This window comes from Lichenostomus cassidix, unplaced genomic scaffold (assembly GCF_008360975.1).
Source record: "Lichenostomus cassidix isolate B80296 unplaced genomic scaffold, HeHo_3.0 HiC_scaffold_40, whole genome shotgun sequence".
In the NCBI taxonomy this organism is placed as follows: Eukaryota; Metazoa; Chordata; class Aves; order Passeriformes; family Meliphagidae; genus Lichenostomus; species Lichenostomus cassidix.
This window is the reverse complement of record NW_028147459.1, coordinates 1,209,086-1,226,881: the sequence shown is the minus strand read 5'-3', so window position 1 is coordinate 1,226,881 and position 17,796 is coordinate 1,209,086. Positions and strand designations below refer to the sequence as shown.

The following is a 17,796-nucleotide window of genomic DNA, read 5'->3' as shown; positions in this document are numbered from 1 at the left end:
TGATCCTCCCAGGCCTGAGGGGAGCCTGAGGGGTGCCGGGGGCGGGGCTGGGGGCGTGGTTGGGGGCGTGGTCACGGTGAGTGGGCGTGGCCAGACCGAGGTTATAAAAACCCAGAGCGCGGTATCAAATCCCTCAGTCTTGTGTTCGCTCCGCCCGTTTCCTGTCACGGGAATCGCCAAAGGTATTGCGGCGATCGCTGCGGGAATCTGAAGTTATTTAAGGGATTTTGGGCTGCACGAGGGGGTTTTGGGGTCCACCATGAGATTATCGGGGTTCTCATCGGTATCTTTAACTATCCGGGAGAGGTTTAAATTCCCCCCGAAAGGACATATTGCGATGTCCATAAAGGCATAAGGGAGCCCCGTGAGGCCTGTAAAGATATTAGGGAATTTTGGGTTCCCTGTGAGGGTTTTGGGGTCCCCATGAGATTATCGGGGTTCTCATCGATATCTTTAATTATCCGGGAGAGGTTTAAATTCCTCTCAAAAGGACATATTGCGACATCCAAGGGAGGCCATGAAGGCCTGAGGGAGCCTCGTGACACCTATAAAGATATTTATTAGGGAATTTCGGGTTCCCTGTGAGGGTTTTGGGGTCCCCGACGTGCCCAAGAAGGACTTTATCCCTCAGCAAAACCATTTTACAAGATCCAAAGGGATTTCATAGCAATTTTAGCGAGATTTATTCCCTCCCAGCCCCATTTTGGGGAGCCCCGTGAGGCCTATAAAGATATTTATTAGGGAATTTCGGGTTCCCTGTGAGGGTTTTGGGATCCCCGAGGTGCCCAAAAAGCGCTTAGTCCCCCCGCAAAACCATTTTAGAAGATCCAGAAGGACTTTTATATCGATTTTTGCGGCGCCATGAGGTATTTTAGGGTGTGGACAGCACGTCGGCTTCGCTTCACACCCTGAGGGCAAACTCGGGGTTCGAAGTCTCCCTGAGGGCGTTTGAGGTTCAGAAGGTGAGATTTATTCCCTCCAGACCCATTTTGGGGTGCAATTTGACCATTTTGAGGTGCAATTTAACCATTTAGTGCCTCGCTTTACTCCCTGAGGGCAAACTCGGGGTTCGAAGTCGTCCTGAGGGCGTTTGAGGTTCAGGAGGACAATTTATTCCCTCCAGACCCATTTTGGGGAGCAATTTAACCATTTTGGGGAGAAATTTCACCATTTCGGGGTGCAATTTAACCATTCTGAGGCACAATTTAACCATTTTATGATGCAATTTAACCATTTCTAGGTAGAACGTAACCATTTCGGGGTGCAATTTACCCATTTCGAGGTGCAGTTTAACCATTTTTTGGCGCAATTTACCCATTTCAGGCTCCAATTTAACCATTTTGGGGTGCAATTTACCCATTTTGAGGTGCAATTTAACCCTTTTGAGGAGAAATTTAACCATTTTGAGCCTCGCTTTCCACCCTTAGGGCAAACTCGGGGTTCGAAGTCTCCCTGAGAGCATTTGAGGCTCAGCAGGTGAGATTTATTCCCTCCAGATCCATTTTGGGGTGTAATTTCACCATTTTGGGGAGAAATTTCACCATTTTGAGGAGAAATTTCACCATTTTGAGGAGAAATTTCACCATTTTGGGCTGCAATTTCACCGTTTTGAGGTGCAATTTAACCATTTTGGGCTCCAATTTAACCATTTTGAGGTGCAATTGAACCATTTTGGGCTCCAATTTAACCGTTTTGAGGTGCAATTTAACCATTTTGGGCTCCAATTTAACCATTTTGAGGTGCAATTTAACCATTTTGGGCTCCAATTTAACTATTCCGGGGTGCCATTTAACCATTTCAGGCTACAATTTACCCATTTTGAGGTGGAATTTAACCATTTTGGTGTGCAATTTAACCATTTTTTGGCGCAATTTAACCGTTCCAGGCTCCAATTTAACAATTTCGGGGTGCAATTTAACCCTTTTGAGCTCCAATTTAACCCTTTCGAGGTGCAATTTTACCATTTTCCGGCACAATTTAACCATTTTGAGGTGCAATTTAACCATTTCGGGGCGTAATTTACCCATTTCGGGGTGCAATTTACCCTTTTTGGCTCCAATTTAACCATATTGAGGTGCAATTTGACCATTTTTTGGCGCAATTTACCCATTTCAGGCTCCAATTTAACCATTTCGAGGTGCTATTTAACCCTTTCGGGGTGCAATTTAACCCTTTTTTGGCGCAATGTCACCAATTTGGGCTCCAATTTACCCATTTCGAGGCGCAATTTCACCATTTTGGCACAATTTCCCCATTTTTTGGCGCAATTTCCCCATTTCGGGCTCCAATTTCCCCCTTTTTGGCTCTCCCCAGATGGATCCCGACTCTCCCCCGCGGGATGTGGAGCTCTCGGCGCTGGAGGCTGAGAAGGAACCGATGGCTCCGGCAGCAGCAGCGGCGGCTGAAGCCGAACCGGGAAATGTAAGAGTTAATTCTGTGGGGTTTTGTTATTAGGATGGAATAGAAACAAGAAATCTGAAGTTTTAGAGCATGGGGGTTTGTTGTGAGAGTGTCTAGGATTGAATTCTGTGGGATTTTGGTGATGAGGATGGAATAGAAACGAGAGATTTCTGAGGTTGGGTTTTAGAGCTTGGGGGTTTGTTGTGTAGGATTTAATTTTGTGGGATTTGGTGATGAGGATATGATAGAAAAAAATCTCTGAAGTTAGGTTTTAGAGCATTTTCTTTGTTGTGAAAGAGGATGTGTAGCATTGAATTCTGTGGGATTTTGGTGATGAGGATGGAATAGAAACAAGAAATCTCTGAAGTTTTACAGCTTGGGGGTTTATTGTGAAAGAGGATGTGTAGCATTGAATTCTGTGGGGTTTGGTTATGAGGATATAATAGAAAAAAATCTCTGAAGTTAGGTTTTAGAGCATTTTCTTTGTTGTGAAAGAGCAACTGTAGGATTTAATTCTGTGGGATTTGGTGATGAGGATGGAATAGAAACGAGAGATTTCTGAGGTTGGGTTTTAGAGCTTGGGGGTTTGTTGTGTAGGATTTAATTTTGTGGGATTTTGGTGATGAGGATGGAATAGAAACAGGAGATCTCTGAAATCAGATTTTAGAGCATTTTCTTTGTTGGGAAAGAGCAACTGTAGGATTGAATTCTGTGGGATTTTGGTGATGGGGATGGAATAGAAACGAGAGATTTCTGAAGTTTTAGAGCTTGGGGGTTTGTTATGAAAGAGCAACTGTAGGATTTAATTCTGTGATTTTGGTGATGAGGATGGAATAGAAACAAGAGATCTCTGAAATCAGATTTTAGAGCATTTTCTTTGTTGTGAAAGAGCAACTGTAGGATTTAATTCTATGGGATTTGGTGATGAGGATGGAATAGAAACAAGAGATCTCTGAAATCAGATTTTAGAGCATGGGGTTTGGTGTGAAAGAGTAACTGTAGGATTTAATTCTGTGGGATTTTGGTGATGAGGATGGAATAGAAATGAGATCTTTAAAGTCAAGTTTTAGAGCATTTTCTTTGTTGGGAAAGAGCAACTGTAGGATTTAATTCTGTGGGATTTGGTGATGAAGATGGAATAGAAACTAGAGATCTCTGAAATCAGATTTTAGAGCATGGGGTTTGGTGGGAAAGAGCAACTGTAGGATTTAATTCTGTGGGATTTGGTGATGAGGATGGAATAGAAACGAGAGATTTCTGAGGTTGGGTTTTAGAACTTGGGGGTTTGTTGTGTAGGATTTAATTTTGTGGGATTTTGGTGATGAGGATATAATAGAAAAAAATCTCTGAAGTTAGGTTTTAGAGCATTTTCTTTTTTGTGAAAGAGCAACTGTAAGTTTTAATTCTGTGGGATTTTGGTGATGAGGATGGAATAGAAATGAGATTTCTGAACTTTCAGAGCATGGGGTTTGTTATGAAAGAGCAACTGTAGGATTTAATTCTGTGGGATTTGGTGATGAGGGTGGAATAGAAATGAGATTTCTGAAATCAGATTTTAGAGCATTTTCTTTGTTGTGAAAGAGCAACTGTAGGATTGAATTCTGTGGGATTTGGTGATGAGGATGGAATAGAAACTAGAGATTTCTGAAATCAGATTTTAGAGCATTTTCTTTGTTATGAAAGAGCAACTGTAAGATTGAATTCTGTGGGATTTGGTGATGAGGATGGAATAGAAATGAGATTTCTGAAGTCAAGTTTTAGAGCATTTTCTTTGTTGTGAAAGAAAGCTGCTAGGCAGAAAGAGCAACTCAAAGCAGGTCAGAAAAGCAAGAGAGAGAGAAAGGCAAAAAAAGAGTGATTTGCCATTTACAATACAATAAATAATCTTCTGTGTTGAATATTCTAATTCTCTTTAATCAATCTAGGAGAGAGAGAGGCAAAAAAAGATTGATTTGCCATTTGCAATACAATAAATAAATTATTTTCTGGGTTGAATATTCTAATTCTCTTTAATCAATCTAGGAGAGAGAGAGGCAAAAAGTGATTTGCCATTTGCAATACAATAAATCATTTCCTATGTTGAATATTTTAATTCTCTTTAATCAATCTAGGAGAGAGAGAGGCAAAAAGAGATCAATTTGCCATTTACAATACAATAAATCATTTCCTGTGTTGAATATTTTAATTCTCTTTAATCAATCTAGGAGAGAGAGAGGCAAAAAGAGATTGATTTGCCATTTAGAATACAATAAATAATTTCCTGTGTTGAATATTTTAATTCTCTTTAATCAATCTAGGAGAGAGAGAGGGAAAAAAGAGAGCAATTTACCATTTACAATACAATAAATCATTTTCTGTGTTGAATATTCTAATTTTTTTTAAGCAATCTAGGAGAGAGAGGTAAAAAAGAGACCAATTTGCCATTTAGAATACAATAAATCATTTCCTATGTTGAATATTTTAATTCTCTTTAACCAATCTAGGAGAGAGAGAGGCAAAAAGAGATTGATTTGCCATTTACAATACAATAAATCATTTCCTATGTTAAATATTTTAATTCTCTTTAATCAATCTAGGAGAGAGAGAGGCAAAAAGAGATCAATTTACCATTTACAATACAATAAATCATTTTCTGTGTTGAATATTCTAATTTTTTTAACCAATCTAGAGCAAGCTCCAAACCCTACAACATTTACAAACAACCTATAAGAATCATTGTATTACCATATGGAGTTATATTTTGAATATTCTAATTTTCATTAACCAATCTAGAAGGGATTATATTTGAATATATATATTTTGAATATTCTAATTCTCTTTAACCAACCTAGAACAAGCTACAAACCTTACAGCATTTATAAGAATTATCCCATTACCCTACAGAGTTATATTTTGAATATTCTAATTCTGATCAATTAATCTAGAACAAGCTGCAAATCCTACAGCATTTACATACAACCTATAAGAATCATCTTATTACCATATGGGGTTATATTTTAAATATTCTAATTTTCATTAATCAATCTAGAACAAGGGGTTATATTTAAATTTATATATTTTGAATATTCTAATTCTCCTTAACCAATCTAGAACAAGTTACAAACTTTACAACATTTTTAATAATCATCCCATTACCTTACAGGGTTATATTTTGAATATTCTAATTCTGATTAATTAATCTAGAACAAGCTACAAACCCTACAGCATTTATAAGAATCATCCCATTACCATAAAGAGTTATATTTTGAATATTCTAATTCTCTTTAACCAACCTAGAACAAGCTACAAACTTTACAGCATTTTAAGAATCATCCCATTGCCCTACAGGGTTATATTTTGAATATTCTAATTCTGATTAATTAATCTAGACCAAGCTACAAATCCTACAGCATTTACATACAACCTATAAAAATCATCACATGACCATATAACTTTATATTTTGAATATTTTAATTCCCTTTAACCAGTCTAGAGCAAGCTACAAACCCCACAACATTTACATATAATTTATAAGAATCATCACATTACCATACAGAGTTATATTTTGAATATTCTAATTCTCATTAATTAATCTAGAACAAGCTGCAAATCTTAAAAAATTTACATACAACTTATAAAAATCATCTCATTACCATAGGGAGTTACATTTTAAACCTAAAAAAATTGCTTTTTGGACTCTGCCAGGCAGGCAGGCTCTGCTCTGACCCTTGGAGCTGCTTAGGCAGAGGGATTGTTCTGTCAAGAAATAATTATCTTCAGTCAGCAATGCTGTTGTTGTCTAGTTGTTCAGTAACTCAGAGCTTTTTCAGCAATTTTTTTTTGCTAATCATAAAAATGGTTATAATATGCATATTTATACATATATTATGTATATATTATGTAATATATGTTATAGAATTATGTTATACTACAATTAATTGTATGGTTATATAGTTATAGTTGTTGTATTTATAACAATAATATTATTTATAATAATTTTTGTGAATTAATCATAAGGGTATTTGTATTATAATTATATAGATTTATATATATTATGCATATACTATAAAAATATGTATAATAAATATATAAAATAAAAATACATTTTATTACAGTTATAGCTGTATAATAGTTATAGTATTATATTTATAGTAGTTATAATTTTAATTTATTATAATATTTAATATATTTAATTTATTATAATTTTATTTTAGCTTATAATTTTTATAATATTATTTTATTTATAGTGATTTTTGCAGGTAATCATGAAGGCAATAAAATTAATCATAAATAAATAAAATTATATTTTACTTATTTATATATTTATTATATATATGACAGGATGTATACAATAAAACTATGTTGCAATTAATTACATAGTTATATAATTTTAGTTTTGTTATTATTGTTACAATTTTATTATAATACTTAGTTTATTGTATTTATTTTAATTTTTAATTTATTATCATTTTAATTTCTTTAAATTTTATTACAGTTTATAATTTTTACAATATTTATAATTTTTGTCAGCTAATCATGAAAGTAGTTATAATATTCTTACACATTTTTATATATGTATTGTATAATTTTTACAATATTGTTACATTGTAATTAACTGTATAATTGTATAATTGTTATATTAATTATTTATAAAAACGGTGTAATATATATAGTACATTCATTTTGTAGTATATATTGGGCAGGTGTTTTTATACTTTTTTTTATATATATTGTATTATATTTACATTATATTACATTATAATTATTCCATTTCCCCCAGGCAACTCCTCCCCACCCTCCCTCTCCCCACCGCGACCCCCAACCTCCCCCAGCCGGCGAGAAGAACGGCCTGGTGGTCAAAATCCCCCCGGAGGAGGAGGAAGAATCCCCAGCCCTGGGAGGCTCGGGGGGCTCAGGGACCCCCAAATTCACGGGGCTGGGCAAGGAGGAGCTGCTGAGGGAGGCAGGAAGCCCAGGGTGGCGCAGAGCCCGGCTGGTGCTGCTGGTGCTGTTCTGGGCAGGCTGGCTGGGCATGCTGGGCGCTGCTGCTGCCATCGTGGTGCAGGCGCCCAAGTGCAGAGCCCTGCCCGACAGAGCCTGGTGGCAGCTGGGGGCGCTTTACAGGGCACCCCCCAAAGAGTTTGGGGGGGATCTCAAAGGTGAGGGGGCTGGGGGTGTTTGGGGGTTTTGGTGATCTAGGGGGCTTTAGAGGGGGTTTGGGGTGTTTGGAGGGTTTGGGGGTGCTTGAAGGGGGTTTTGGGGTGACCTGGGAGGGTTGGGGGGATGTAAAGGGGTTTGGGGTGACCTGGGGAGTTTGGGGGTGTTTGGAGGAGGTTTGGGAGTGTTTGAAGGGGTTTTGGGGTGTTTAAAGGGTGTTTGGGGGTGTTTGAGGGGTTTGGGGGTGACCTGAGGAGTTTGGGGTTATCTGGGGGTTTTGGGGTGTTTGAAGGGTGTTTAGGGGTGTTTGGAGGGGGTTTGGGGGTGACCTGGGGGGATCAGACCAAGTGCAGAGCCCTGCCCGACAGAGCCTGGTGGCAGCTGGGGGCGCTTTACAGGGCACCCCCCAAAGAGTTTGGGGGGGATCTCAAAGGTGAGGGGGCTGGGGGGTTTGGGGTGTTTGGAGGTTTGGGGGTGTTTGAAGGGGTTTGGGGGTGTTTAGAGGGGGTTTGGGGGTGTTTGGAGGGTTTGGGGGTGTTTGAGGGGTCTGGGTGACCTGAGGAGTTTGGGGGTGTTTGGAGGCGTTTGGGGTGATCTGTGGGTTTAGGGTGTTTAAAGGGTGTTTAAGGGTGTTTGGGGGTGTTTGGAGGGTGTATGGGGGGACCTGGGGGTTTAGTGGTGTTTAAAGGGGGTTTGAGGGTGACCTGGGGTTTGAAGTGACCTGGGGGAGTTAGGGTTATCTGGGGGTTTTGGGGTGTTTAAAGGGTGTTTGGGGGTGACCTGGGGGGGTTTGGGGGTGATCTAGGGGTTTAGGGGTGACCTGGTGGAGTTTGGGGGTCCCATGGGGAGTTTAGGGGTTCCTCTGGGGGGGTTTAGTGGTGTTTAAAGGGGGTTTGGAGGGGTTGGGGGGAGTTTGGGGTCTCAGGCTGGAATTTTGGGGTCCCTGGGTTAATTTGTATTTAGGATCTCAGGGATTTTGGGGTCCCTGGATTGGTTTATATTTGGGATCTCAGAGAGGGATTTTGGGGTCTCAGGCTGGAATTTTGGGGTCCCTGGGTTAATTTGTATTTAGGATCTCAGGGATTTTGGGGTCCCTCGGTTGATTTTGGGATTCCTGAGTTAATTTGTATTTAGGATCTCAAGGATTTTGGGGTTTCTAATGGTATTGAAGATTCCTAAGGCCATCAAAATTCCTCAGAACATTCTGAATGCCCTTTTTAGGCTCACATTTAGGATTTAACCCTTTTCCCTCCCCTCCCCAGGTGTGGAGAAACGTTTGGGGTACCTGAAGGAGAAGCTGCAGGTGGGGGGGCTGCTGCTGGGCCCTGTGCACCCCAAAAACCCCCAGGACCCCAAAAAACCCACCCTGAAGGAGCTGGACAGTGCTCTGGGCACTCCTCAGGACTTCACTGCCCTCGTCCACACAGCCAGGGACAAAGGTGGGCTGGGGAGACCCCAAAATTTTGGGGGGTTTCAGTGATTTTTTTGGGGTTCTGTGGGATTTTTGGGATACCCTGACCCCCCCATTTCCCCCCTTTAGGGCTGAAGGTGATCGTGGATCTGACCCCAAACCCCTCTGGCTCTCCTGTGTGGGGTGAGGCAGCCAGCGAGGCCAAGGGGCAGCTCCAGGTGGGTTTTGGGGGGCTTTGGGGTGGGTTTTGGGGGGCTTTGGGGGGTTTGGGGGGCTTTGGGGTGCTTTAGGGTGCTGTGGGGTGGGTTTTGGGTGGTTTGGGGGCTTTGGGGTGCTGTGGGGTGGGTTTGGGGGGTTTGGGGTGGGTTTGGGGGACTGTGGGGTGGGTTTGGGGGCTTTGGGGGTTTGGGGGCTTTGGGGTGCTGGGGTGCTGTGGGGTGGGTTTGGGGTTTGGGGTGCTTTAGGGTGCTGTGGGGTGGGTTTGGGGTTTGGGGGCTGTGGGGTGGGTTTTGGGGTTTAGGGGCTCTATGGGGTGGGTTTGGGGCTTTGAGGGCTGTGGGGTGGGTTTGGGGGCTGTGGGGGGCTGTGGGGTCAACTCGGGGCTTTGGGGGCTTTGTGGGGTGGGTTGGGGCGCTGTGGGGTGGGTTTGGGGGCTCTGTGGGGTGGGTTGTGGGTTTGGGGGCTGTGGGGTGGATTGTGGAGTTTGGGGTTCTATGGGGTAGATTTGGGGGACTGTGGGGTGGGTTTGGGGGCTGTGGGGTGGGTTGTGGGTTGGGGTGCTGTGGGGTGGATTTGGGGTTCTGTGGGGGATTTGGGGTTCTGTGGGGGATTTGGGGTTCTGTGGGGGATTTGGGGTTCTGTGGGGATTTGGGGGCTGTGGGGGATTTGGGGTGCTGTGGGGTGGATTTTTGGGAGGCTCTGTGGGGTTTGGGGGGCTGTGGGATGGGTTGGGGGTGCTGTGGGGTGGGTTTGGGGTTCTCTGGGGGGATTTGGGGTGCTGTGGGGGGATTTGGGGTGCTGTGGGATGGGTTTGGGGTTCTCTGGGGGGGTTTGGAAGGCTGTGGGGTGGGTTTGGGGCTTTGGGGGTGCTGTGGGGTGGGTTTGGGGGTCTCTGTTGGGATTTTGGGGGTCTCAGTGCCCCCATTTTAACCCTTTGTGCTCCCCAGGCTGCCCTGGAGCATTGGTTAGACCAAGGAGTCGCTGGGATCTTCCTGGATGGGATTGAGGAGCTGCAGGTGAGGGATTTGGGGGAATTTGGGGGGATTTGGGGATTTGGGGTCTTTGGGGGTGGGGTGGGGGAATTGAGGGGGATTTGGGTCTTTGGGGGATTTGGGGTCATTGGGGATTTAGGGGAGTGGGGGGGATTTGGGGTCATTGAGGTGGGATTTGGGGGGCAGGAATTGGGGTCTGGAGGGGGGATTTGGGGGGCATTGGGGTCATGGGGGGCAGGAATTGGGGGGAATTGGGGGTATTTGGGGTCTGGGGGGGAATTGGAGGAGAATTGGGGTCAGGATTTGGGATCTCTGAGGTCAGGATTTGGGGTATTTGGTGTCAGGATTTAGGGTCAGGATTTGGGATCTTTGGGGTCAGGATTCGGGGGATTTGGGGGATTTAGGGTCAGGATTTGGGGTATTTAGGGTCAGGATTTGGGGGATTTAGGGTCAGGATTTAGGTTTTTTGGGGGATTTGGGGTCAGGATTTGGGGTATTTAGGGTCAGGATTTAGGTTTTTTGGGGGATTTAGGGTCAGGATTTGGGGTCAGGATTTGGGATCAGGATTTGGGGTATTTGGATTATTTGGGGTCAGGATTTGGGGTCTCTGGGGTCAGGATTTGGGGTCAGGATTTGGGGTTTTTGGGTCAGGATTTGGGGTTTTTGGGTCAGGATTTGGGGGATTTAGGGTATTTAAGGGTATTTGGGGCCAGGATTTGGGATCAGGGTTTGGGGCCAGGATTTGGGGTATTTGGGGTCAGGATTTGGGATCTCTGGGCTCAGGATTTGGAGTCTCTGGGGTCAGGATTTGGGGTATTTGGGGTCAGGATTTGGGGTCTCTGAGGTATTTGGGGTCAGGACTTAGGGTATTTGGGGTCTCTAGGGTATTTGGGGTATTTAGGATCAGGATTTGGGGTTTTTGGGGTATTTGGGGTCAGGATTCGGGGTCAGGATTTGGGGTGTTTAGGGTCAGGATTTGGGATCTCTGGGCTCAGGATTTGGGATCAGGATCTGGGGTCAGGATTTGGGGTTTTTAGGGTCAGGATTTGGGATCAGGATTTGGGGTTTTGGGGTATTTGGGGTCAGGATTTGGGGTTTTTGGGGTGCTGACTGACCCCCCTGTCCCCCCCAGCCCTGGATTCTGCCCTTGTGGAGGAACCTGACAGACAAACATCCCAGTCCCAACGGGGTGGACAGGTCTGTCCCCAAAAATGTCCTTTTGTCACCTCCTTGTCACCCCCTGAGCCCAAAATGTCCCCTTTGTGTCACCATTGTCACCCCCTGACCCCAAAATGTCACCTTTGTCCCCTCCTGACCCCAAAAATGTCCCCTCTGTGTCCTCTTTGTCACTCCCTGGCCCCAAAAATGTCCCTTTTGTGTCCTCCTTGTCACCCCCTGACCCCAAAAATGTCCTCCTTGTCACCCCTGACCCCAAACATGTCCCTTTGTCACCTCCTTGTCACCCCTGACCCCCAATCTCGTGTCACCCCATTTTTCACACTCCCACCTCCCACTTTGACTTCCTCCCCCCATTTTGGGGTGCTGAGGTTCCTCCCCCATATTTTTGGGGTGCTGAGCTCCTCCCTGACCCCATTTCTCCCATTTTTGGGGTGTTCCTCTGACTTTCCCTCCCATTTTTGGGGTGCTGAGCTCCTCCCTGACCCCATTTCTCCCATTTTTGGGGTGCTGAGGGAGTTCCCCTAATCTCCCCCCAATTTTTGGGGTGCTGAGGTTCTTCCCCTGATCCCTTTTCTCCCATTTTTGGGGTGCTGAGGTTCCTCCCCCATATTTTTGAGGTTCTGAGCTCCTCCCTGACCCCTTTTCTCCCATTTTTGGGGTGTTCCTCTGCCTTTCCCTCTCATTTTTGGGGTGCTGAGGTTCCTCCCATGACCCCATTTCCCCCATTTTGGGGTGCTGAGGTTCCTCTCCCATATTTTTGGGGTGCTGAGGTTCTTCCCATAATCCTTTCTCCCATTTTTGGGGTGCTGAGGTTCCTCCCCTATATTTTTGGGGTGCTGAGCTCCTCCCTGACCCTTTTCCCCCATATTTTTGGGGTGCTGAGGTTCCTCCCCTGACCCTCCATCCCATTTTTGGGGTGCTGAGGTTCCCCTTTCCCCCATATTTTTGGGGTTCTGAGCTCCTCCTTAACCCCTTTTCTCCCCTTTTTAGGGTTCTCATCGGCGGCACTCGCCAGGAGGAACCCTGGAAAGTCCCCAAAGAATTTTGGGAACCTCCTCAACTCCTCCTGGGACCTTTCCTGAGACCCCTGGGACCCCAAAATCCCCCCCTGGGACCCCAAAATCCCCCCCTGGGACCCCAAAATCCGCCTGAGCCCCCCGAGATTGCAGCCAGGAGCCTCCTGAGCTTCCTCAACTCCTCCTCACCTGGTCTGGCCTGGAGTGTGAGTGGGGGACCCTAAAAATCCACCCTGGGACCCCAAAAAACCATTCTGGGACCCTAAAAATTCACCTGGGACCCCAAAAATCTGTTCTGGGAGCTCAAAAATCCACCCTGGGACCCCAAAAATCCCTTTTGGGAGCTCAAAAAACCACCCTGGGACCCCAAAAATCTGTTCTGGGACCCCAAAAATCTGTTCTGGGACCCCAAAAATCTGTCCTGGGACCCCAAAAATCTGTTCTGGGACCCCAAAAGCCCTTTTGTGAATCCCCTGAAGTCTTTTAGGGACCCCAAAAACCACCCTGGGACCCCAAAAATCCCTTCTGGGACCCCAAAAACCACCCTGGGACCCCAAAAATCCCTTCTGGGAGCTCAAAAATCACCCTGGGACCCCAAAAATCCCTTTGTGAATCCTCTAAAGTCCTTTAGGAACCCTAAAAATCTACCCTGGGACCCCAAAAAACCTCCTGTGAACCCCAAAACCCTCCCTGGAATCCCAAATCCATCAGTGAAACCCCAAAAATCCTTTCTGAGACCCCAAAAACCACCCTGGGACCGCAAAAAACCACCCTGGGAGCCCCAAAAAGCCCTTCTGGGACCCCCAAACTCCCCAATCCTGAACCCCTGAGACCCTCAAATTCCCCAAAAAACTCCATCAGGAGCCCCAAAACCCCCAAAAAAACCCCAAATCTTCCCTCCAGACCCCCTCTAGGACCCCCAAAACCCCATCAGGACCCCCAAATGCTCCCTCCAGCCCCCCAAAACCCCATCAGGACCCCAAAATCTCCCCTGGCACCCCCAAACTTGCCAATTCTGAACCCCTGGGACCCTCAAATTGCCCCCAAAATCCCCAAAGAAACCCCCAAATCCTCCCTCCAGCCCCCTGAACCCCCTTTAGGATCCTCAAAACCCCATCAGGATCCCCAAACCCCATCAGGCCCCCCAAACCCTCCCTCTCCAGACCCCCAAAACCCCTTTAAGACCCCCAAAACCCCATCAGACCCCCAAAAATCCCTTCTGGGACCCCCAAATCTCTATCAGGACCCCCAAAACCCCATCAGGACCCCCCAGCCCCCCCATTTGGGGTGACACTGTCCCCATTGTCCCCCCTGTCCTCAGGTGGGCTCCCCGTGGCAGTCCTGGGTTGGCTCCTCCCACCCCTGGGACCCTCAAATTCCCCCCAAACCGCCCTTAGGACCCCCAAAATCCCCTTTAAGACCCCCAAAACCCCATCAGGACCCCCCAGCCCCCCCATTTTGAGGTGACCCTCTCCCCCCTGTCCCCAGGTGGGCTCCCCCTGGCAGTCCTGGGTTGGCTCCTCGCACTCCCTGCAGCAGCTCTTGCTGGTTTGGGGTCTCCCTGGGACCCCCGTGCTGAGCTATGGGGACGAGGTGGCTCTGCAGAGACCCCAAAACAGCCAGGAGGTACTTTTGGGGGGCTGGAGGGAAAATTTGGGGTGTTTTGGGGTGCTGGGAATGGGTTTTTTTGGGGGTTTGGGGGGGGGGTTTTGGGGGGCTAGGAATGGTTTTTGGGGTTTTGGAGGGATTTTTGGGGGGCTGGAGGGAAATTTTGGGTTTTTGGGGTGCTAGGAATGGTTTTTGGGGTTTGGGGGATTTTTGGGTTTGGGGGCTGGATGGGGGTTTTGGGAGTTTTGGGGTTTTGGGGGTGCTGGAGGGAGGATTTGGCGGGTTTTGGGGGCAGTTTTGGGGGTTTTTTTGGGGGTTAGGAATGGTTTGGGGTTTTGGGGGGATTTTTGTGGGGCTGGAGGGAAAATTTGGGGTTTTTTTGGGGTGCTAGGAATGGTTTTTTGGGGGTTTTGGGGCTGCAGGGAGGATTTGGGACTTTTTTAGGGGCTGCAGGGAGGATTTGTGGAGGTTTTGGGGGGTTTTTCGGGGTCTTCAGGGAGGATTTGGGTGTTTTTTTGGAATTTTGGGGCTCTGGAGCAGCTTTAGGATGCCCTCCTGACCCAATTTCCCCGTTTTTTGCCCCAAGTTGCCATCCATGCCCTGGGAGATCATCGAGGGAATCCGGAAAGGAGAAAACACCTCCCAGGTGGGCGGGGCTTGCTGGGTGGGCGGGGCTTGGGAGTGATTGACATGTGTGGGTGTGGTTTCTATATCTGGGAGGGGCGGGGCTTAGTTTGTGATTGACATTTTATGGGGGTGGTTTCTATACCTGGGGGGCGGGGCTTAGCGTGTGATTGACGTTTGTGGGCGTGGTTTTGATACATGGGGTGGGCGGGGCTTCGTGTTTGAGTGACACATTGCTTGTGGGCGTGGTTTAGACACCTGGGTGGTGCTTGGGAGTGGGCGGAGCTTGGCGTGTGATTGACATGTTTGTGGGCGTGGTCTTGATGCCTGGGTGGTGCCTGGGAGTGGGCGGGGCTTGGTGTTTGATTGACATGTTTGTGGGCGTGGTTTCAATACCTGTGTGCTGGGGGCGTGGCTTAGTGTTTGAGTGACTTGTTTGTGGGCGTGGTTTCTAGAATAGTGGTACCTGGGAGTGGGTGGGGCTTGGTGTGTGATTGACGTGTTTGTGGGCGTGGTTTTGAGAATGGTGGTGTCTGTGAAGGGGCGGGGCTTAGTGTGTGATTGACATGTTTGTGGGCGTGGTTTTGATACCTGGGCTGTGCTTGGGGAGGGGGCGTGGCTTCATGTTTGACATATTGGTTGTGGGCGTGGTTTAGACAACTGGGTGGTGCTTAGGAGTGGGCGGAGCTTGGTGTGTGATTGACATCTTTGTGGGCGTGGTTTCAAGAATGGTGGTGAGTGGGAGGAGGCGGGGCTTAGTGTGTGATTGACATGTGTGGGCGTGGTTTCAAGAATGGTGGTGTCTGAAGGGGCGGGGCTTGGTGTGTGATTGACGGATAGGGGGTGTGGTTTTGATGGTGGTGCCTGTGAGTGGGCGTGGCTTGGCGTTTGATTGACATATTGCTTGTAAGTGTGGTTTTCAATAGCTGGGCTGTGTTTAGGAGTGGGCGGGGCTTAGCGTGTGATTGACATCTGTGGGCAGAGCCTCTGTGGTCCATATTAATAGTTTTGGGAAAGGGGCGTGGCTTATGGGAATGGGCGTGGCTTGTCCTTTTAAGGCATCCCCAACCCCTCTTAAAAGGGTAAACGCTCAGCATACAGAGCGGCCCCACCAATTCTTAAAAGGGCAACACCCCCTTAAAGGGCCAGCACCCCATTTCCCCCCCTCGAGGCTCCATTTTTGGGGGTCCCCTCCCCTCGCTGACCCCTCCCCATTGCAGGCCCTCTCCCTGGAGCTGTGCCGAGCCCTGGCCTCGCTGAGATCCCGGGAGAGATCCCTGATTTTCGGGGAGGCCGAGGCGATCCCCGCCGGTGCCGCCATCGCCGTCCTGCGGCGCTGGGACCAGAGCGACCGCTTCCTGCTGCTCCTCAACCCCCTGGGGACACCCCAAAATCCCTTCCGGGGGGGCAGGGACCCCCAGCTGCTGCCCCCCAGGGCCACCCTGCGCCTCAGCACCCAGCCGGGGGTCCCCCAGGGGGAGGAGGTGCAGCTGGAGGAGTTGGAGTTGGGGGCGTTCGAGGGGGTGCTGCTCAGCTTCCCCTACACCCCGTAGAGACCCCAAAAGTGCATTCAATCCCAAAAATGTACCCCAAAAAGTGCGTTCGATCCTCCCAGAGCCTCGAAACTGCAGCCGAGCCCAAAAATGGACCCCAGAAGTGGATTTGATCCTCCCAAAACCCCAAAATGTACCCCAAAGGTGCATTCGATCCACCCCAAAACCCCAAAACTGCCTTCAATCCCTCCAAAGACCCCAAAACCACATTCAACCCCCCAAACACCCCAAAAATGTACCCCAAAACTGAATTCAATCCACCCCAAAAGTGCATTCAATCTGTCCCAAAACTGTGCCCCAAAACTGCATTTAATCCCACCCAGAACCCCAAAACTGCATCCGACCCCCAAACACCCCAAAACTGAATTCAGTCCCCCCAAACACCCCAAAACTGCATCCAGTCCACCCCAAACACCCCAAAATTGGATTCAATTCCCCCCAAAACTGAGTCCAGTCCCCCCCAAACACTCCAAAACTGCACTCAATCCACCCCAAAAGTGTATTCCATCACCCCCAAAACTGCAGCTGACCCCTTGCACCCCAAAAATGTAGCCCGAAAGTGCATTAAATCCACCCCAAAAGTGTGTTTGATCCCCCCAAAACTGCATCCCAAAAGTGCACCCCAAAACTGCCTTCAATTCCCCCCAAAACTGCATCCCAAAAGTGCATTCAACTCCCCAAAACTCCATCCCAAAACTTCATTTAGTCCCACCCAGAACCCCAAAACTGCATCCGGCCCCCAAACACCCCAAAACTGAATTCAGTCCCCCCAAACACCCCAAAACTGCACTCAATCCACCCCAAAACTGTACCCCGAAAGTGGATTCGATCCCCCCAGACACCCCAAAACTGCACCCAAAACAGCATTCAATCCCCCAAACACCCCAAACTTGGATTCAATTCCCCCCAAAACCCCAAAAGTGCCCCCAATCCCCCCAAACACCCCAAAACTGCATTCAAAAGCCCCAAAACTGCACCCCAAAAGTGTATTCAATCCCTCCAAACACCCCAAAAGTGTATTCAATTCCCCCAAAAACCCCAAAATTGCATCCAATCCACCCCAAAAGTGTACCCCAAAAATGTATTGAACCCACCCATCACCCCAAATCTGCACCCCAAAAGTGCTTTCAGCTCCCCAAAACCCCAAATCTGCACCCTAAAACTACATTCAAACACCCCAAAAGTGCCTTCAGTCGCCCCAAACACCCCAAAACTGCACCCCAAAATTTCATTCCAGAACCCCAAAAGTGCATTCAATGCCCCCAGCACCCCAAAACTGCATCCAGTCCACCCCAAAACTCCGTTTGATCCCCCCAAAACTGCACCCCAAAAGTGCATTTAATCCTTCCAAACACCCCAAAACTGCATCCAATCCCCCCCTGGCACCCCAAAACTGCACCCCAAAAGTGTATTCAATCCCCTCAGCACCTCAAAACACCCCAAAATTCCATCAATCCCACCAGCACCCCAAAACTGCCCCCCAAAAGTGCATTTAATCCCCCCAGCACCCCAAAACTGCATTTAAAACCCCCAAAACCTCAAAACTGCACCCCAAAATTGCATTCAATCCACCCAACACCCCAAAATTGCACCCCAAAAGTGCATTTAATCCTTCCAAACGCCCCAAAATTGCATCCAATCCCATCCAGCACCCCAAA

At 47.3% G+C, this 17,796-nt stretch overlaps 1 protein-coding gene and 1 long non-coding RNA gene across 2 annotated transcripts; both read left to right on the top strand.

Moving 5' to 3' along the window:
- The first annotated feature begins 77 nt into the window (after positions 1-77).
- SLC3A2 (solute carrier family 3 member 2) lies at positions 78-16,148 on the top strand. Its single transcript, XM_085046439.1, has 11 exons — positions 78-182; positions 2,314-2,421; positions 7,160-7,538; positions 8,799-8,975; positions 9,077-9,165; positions 10,114-10,182; positions 11,291-11,355; positions 12,328-12,559; positions 13,842-13,979; positions 14,548-14,607; positions 15,806-16,148. The coding sequence occupies exons 2-11, from the start codon at positions 2,314-2,316 to the stop codon at positions 16,136-16,138; spliced, it is 1,650 nt and encodes a 549-aa protein (XP_084902565.1). The 5' UTR covers positions 78-182; the 3' UTR covers positions 16,139-16,148.
- LOC146422455 (uncharacterized) lies at positions 2,435-4,244 on the top strand. The gene is made up of 6 exons (XR_014848169.1): positions 2,435-2,580; positions 2,669-2,766; positions 2,867-2,963; positions 3,061-3,158; positions 3,261-3,662; positions 3,757-4,244. It is a non-coding gene; the product is annotated as an uncharacterized LOC146422455 (long non-coding RNA).
- Positions 16,149-17,796: the final 1,648 nt, after the last annotated feature.

Coding starts and splice junctions, on each gene's coding strand:
- SLC3A2 (XM_085046439.1), top strand. CDS start 2,314: ATGGATCCCGACTCTCCCCCGCGGGATGTGGAGCTCTCGGCGCTGGAG. Junction 9,166..10,113: donor AGGCCAAGGGGCAGCTCCAG/GTGGGTTTTGGG, acceptor TGTGCTCCCCAG/GCTGCCCTGGAGCATTGGTT. Junction 14,608..15,805: donor AAGGAGAAAACACCTCCCAG/GTGGGCGGGGCT, acceptor TCCCCATTGCAG/GCCCTCTCCCTGGAGCTGTG.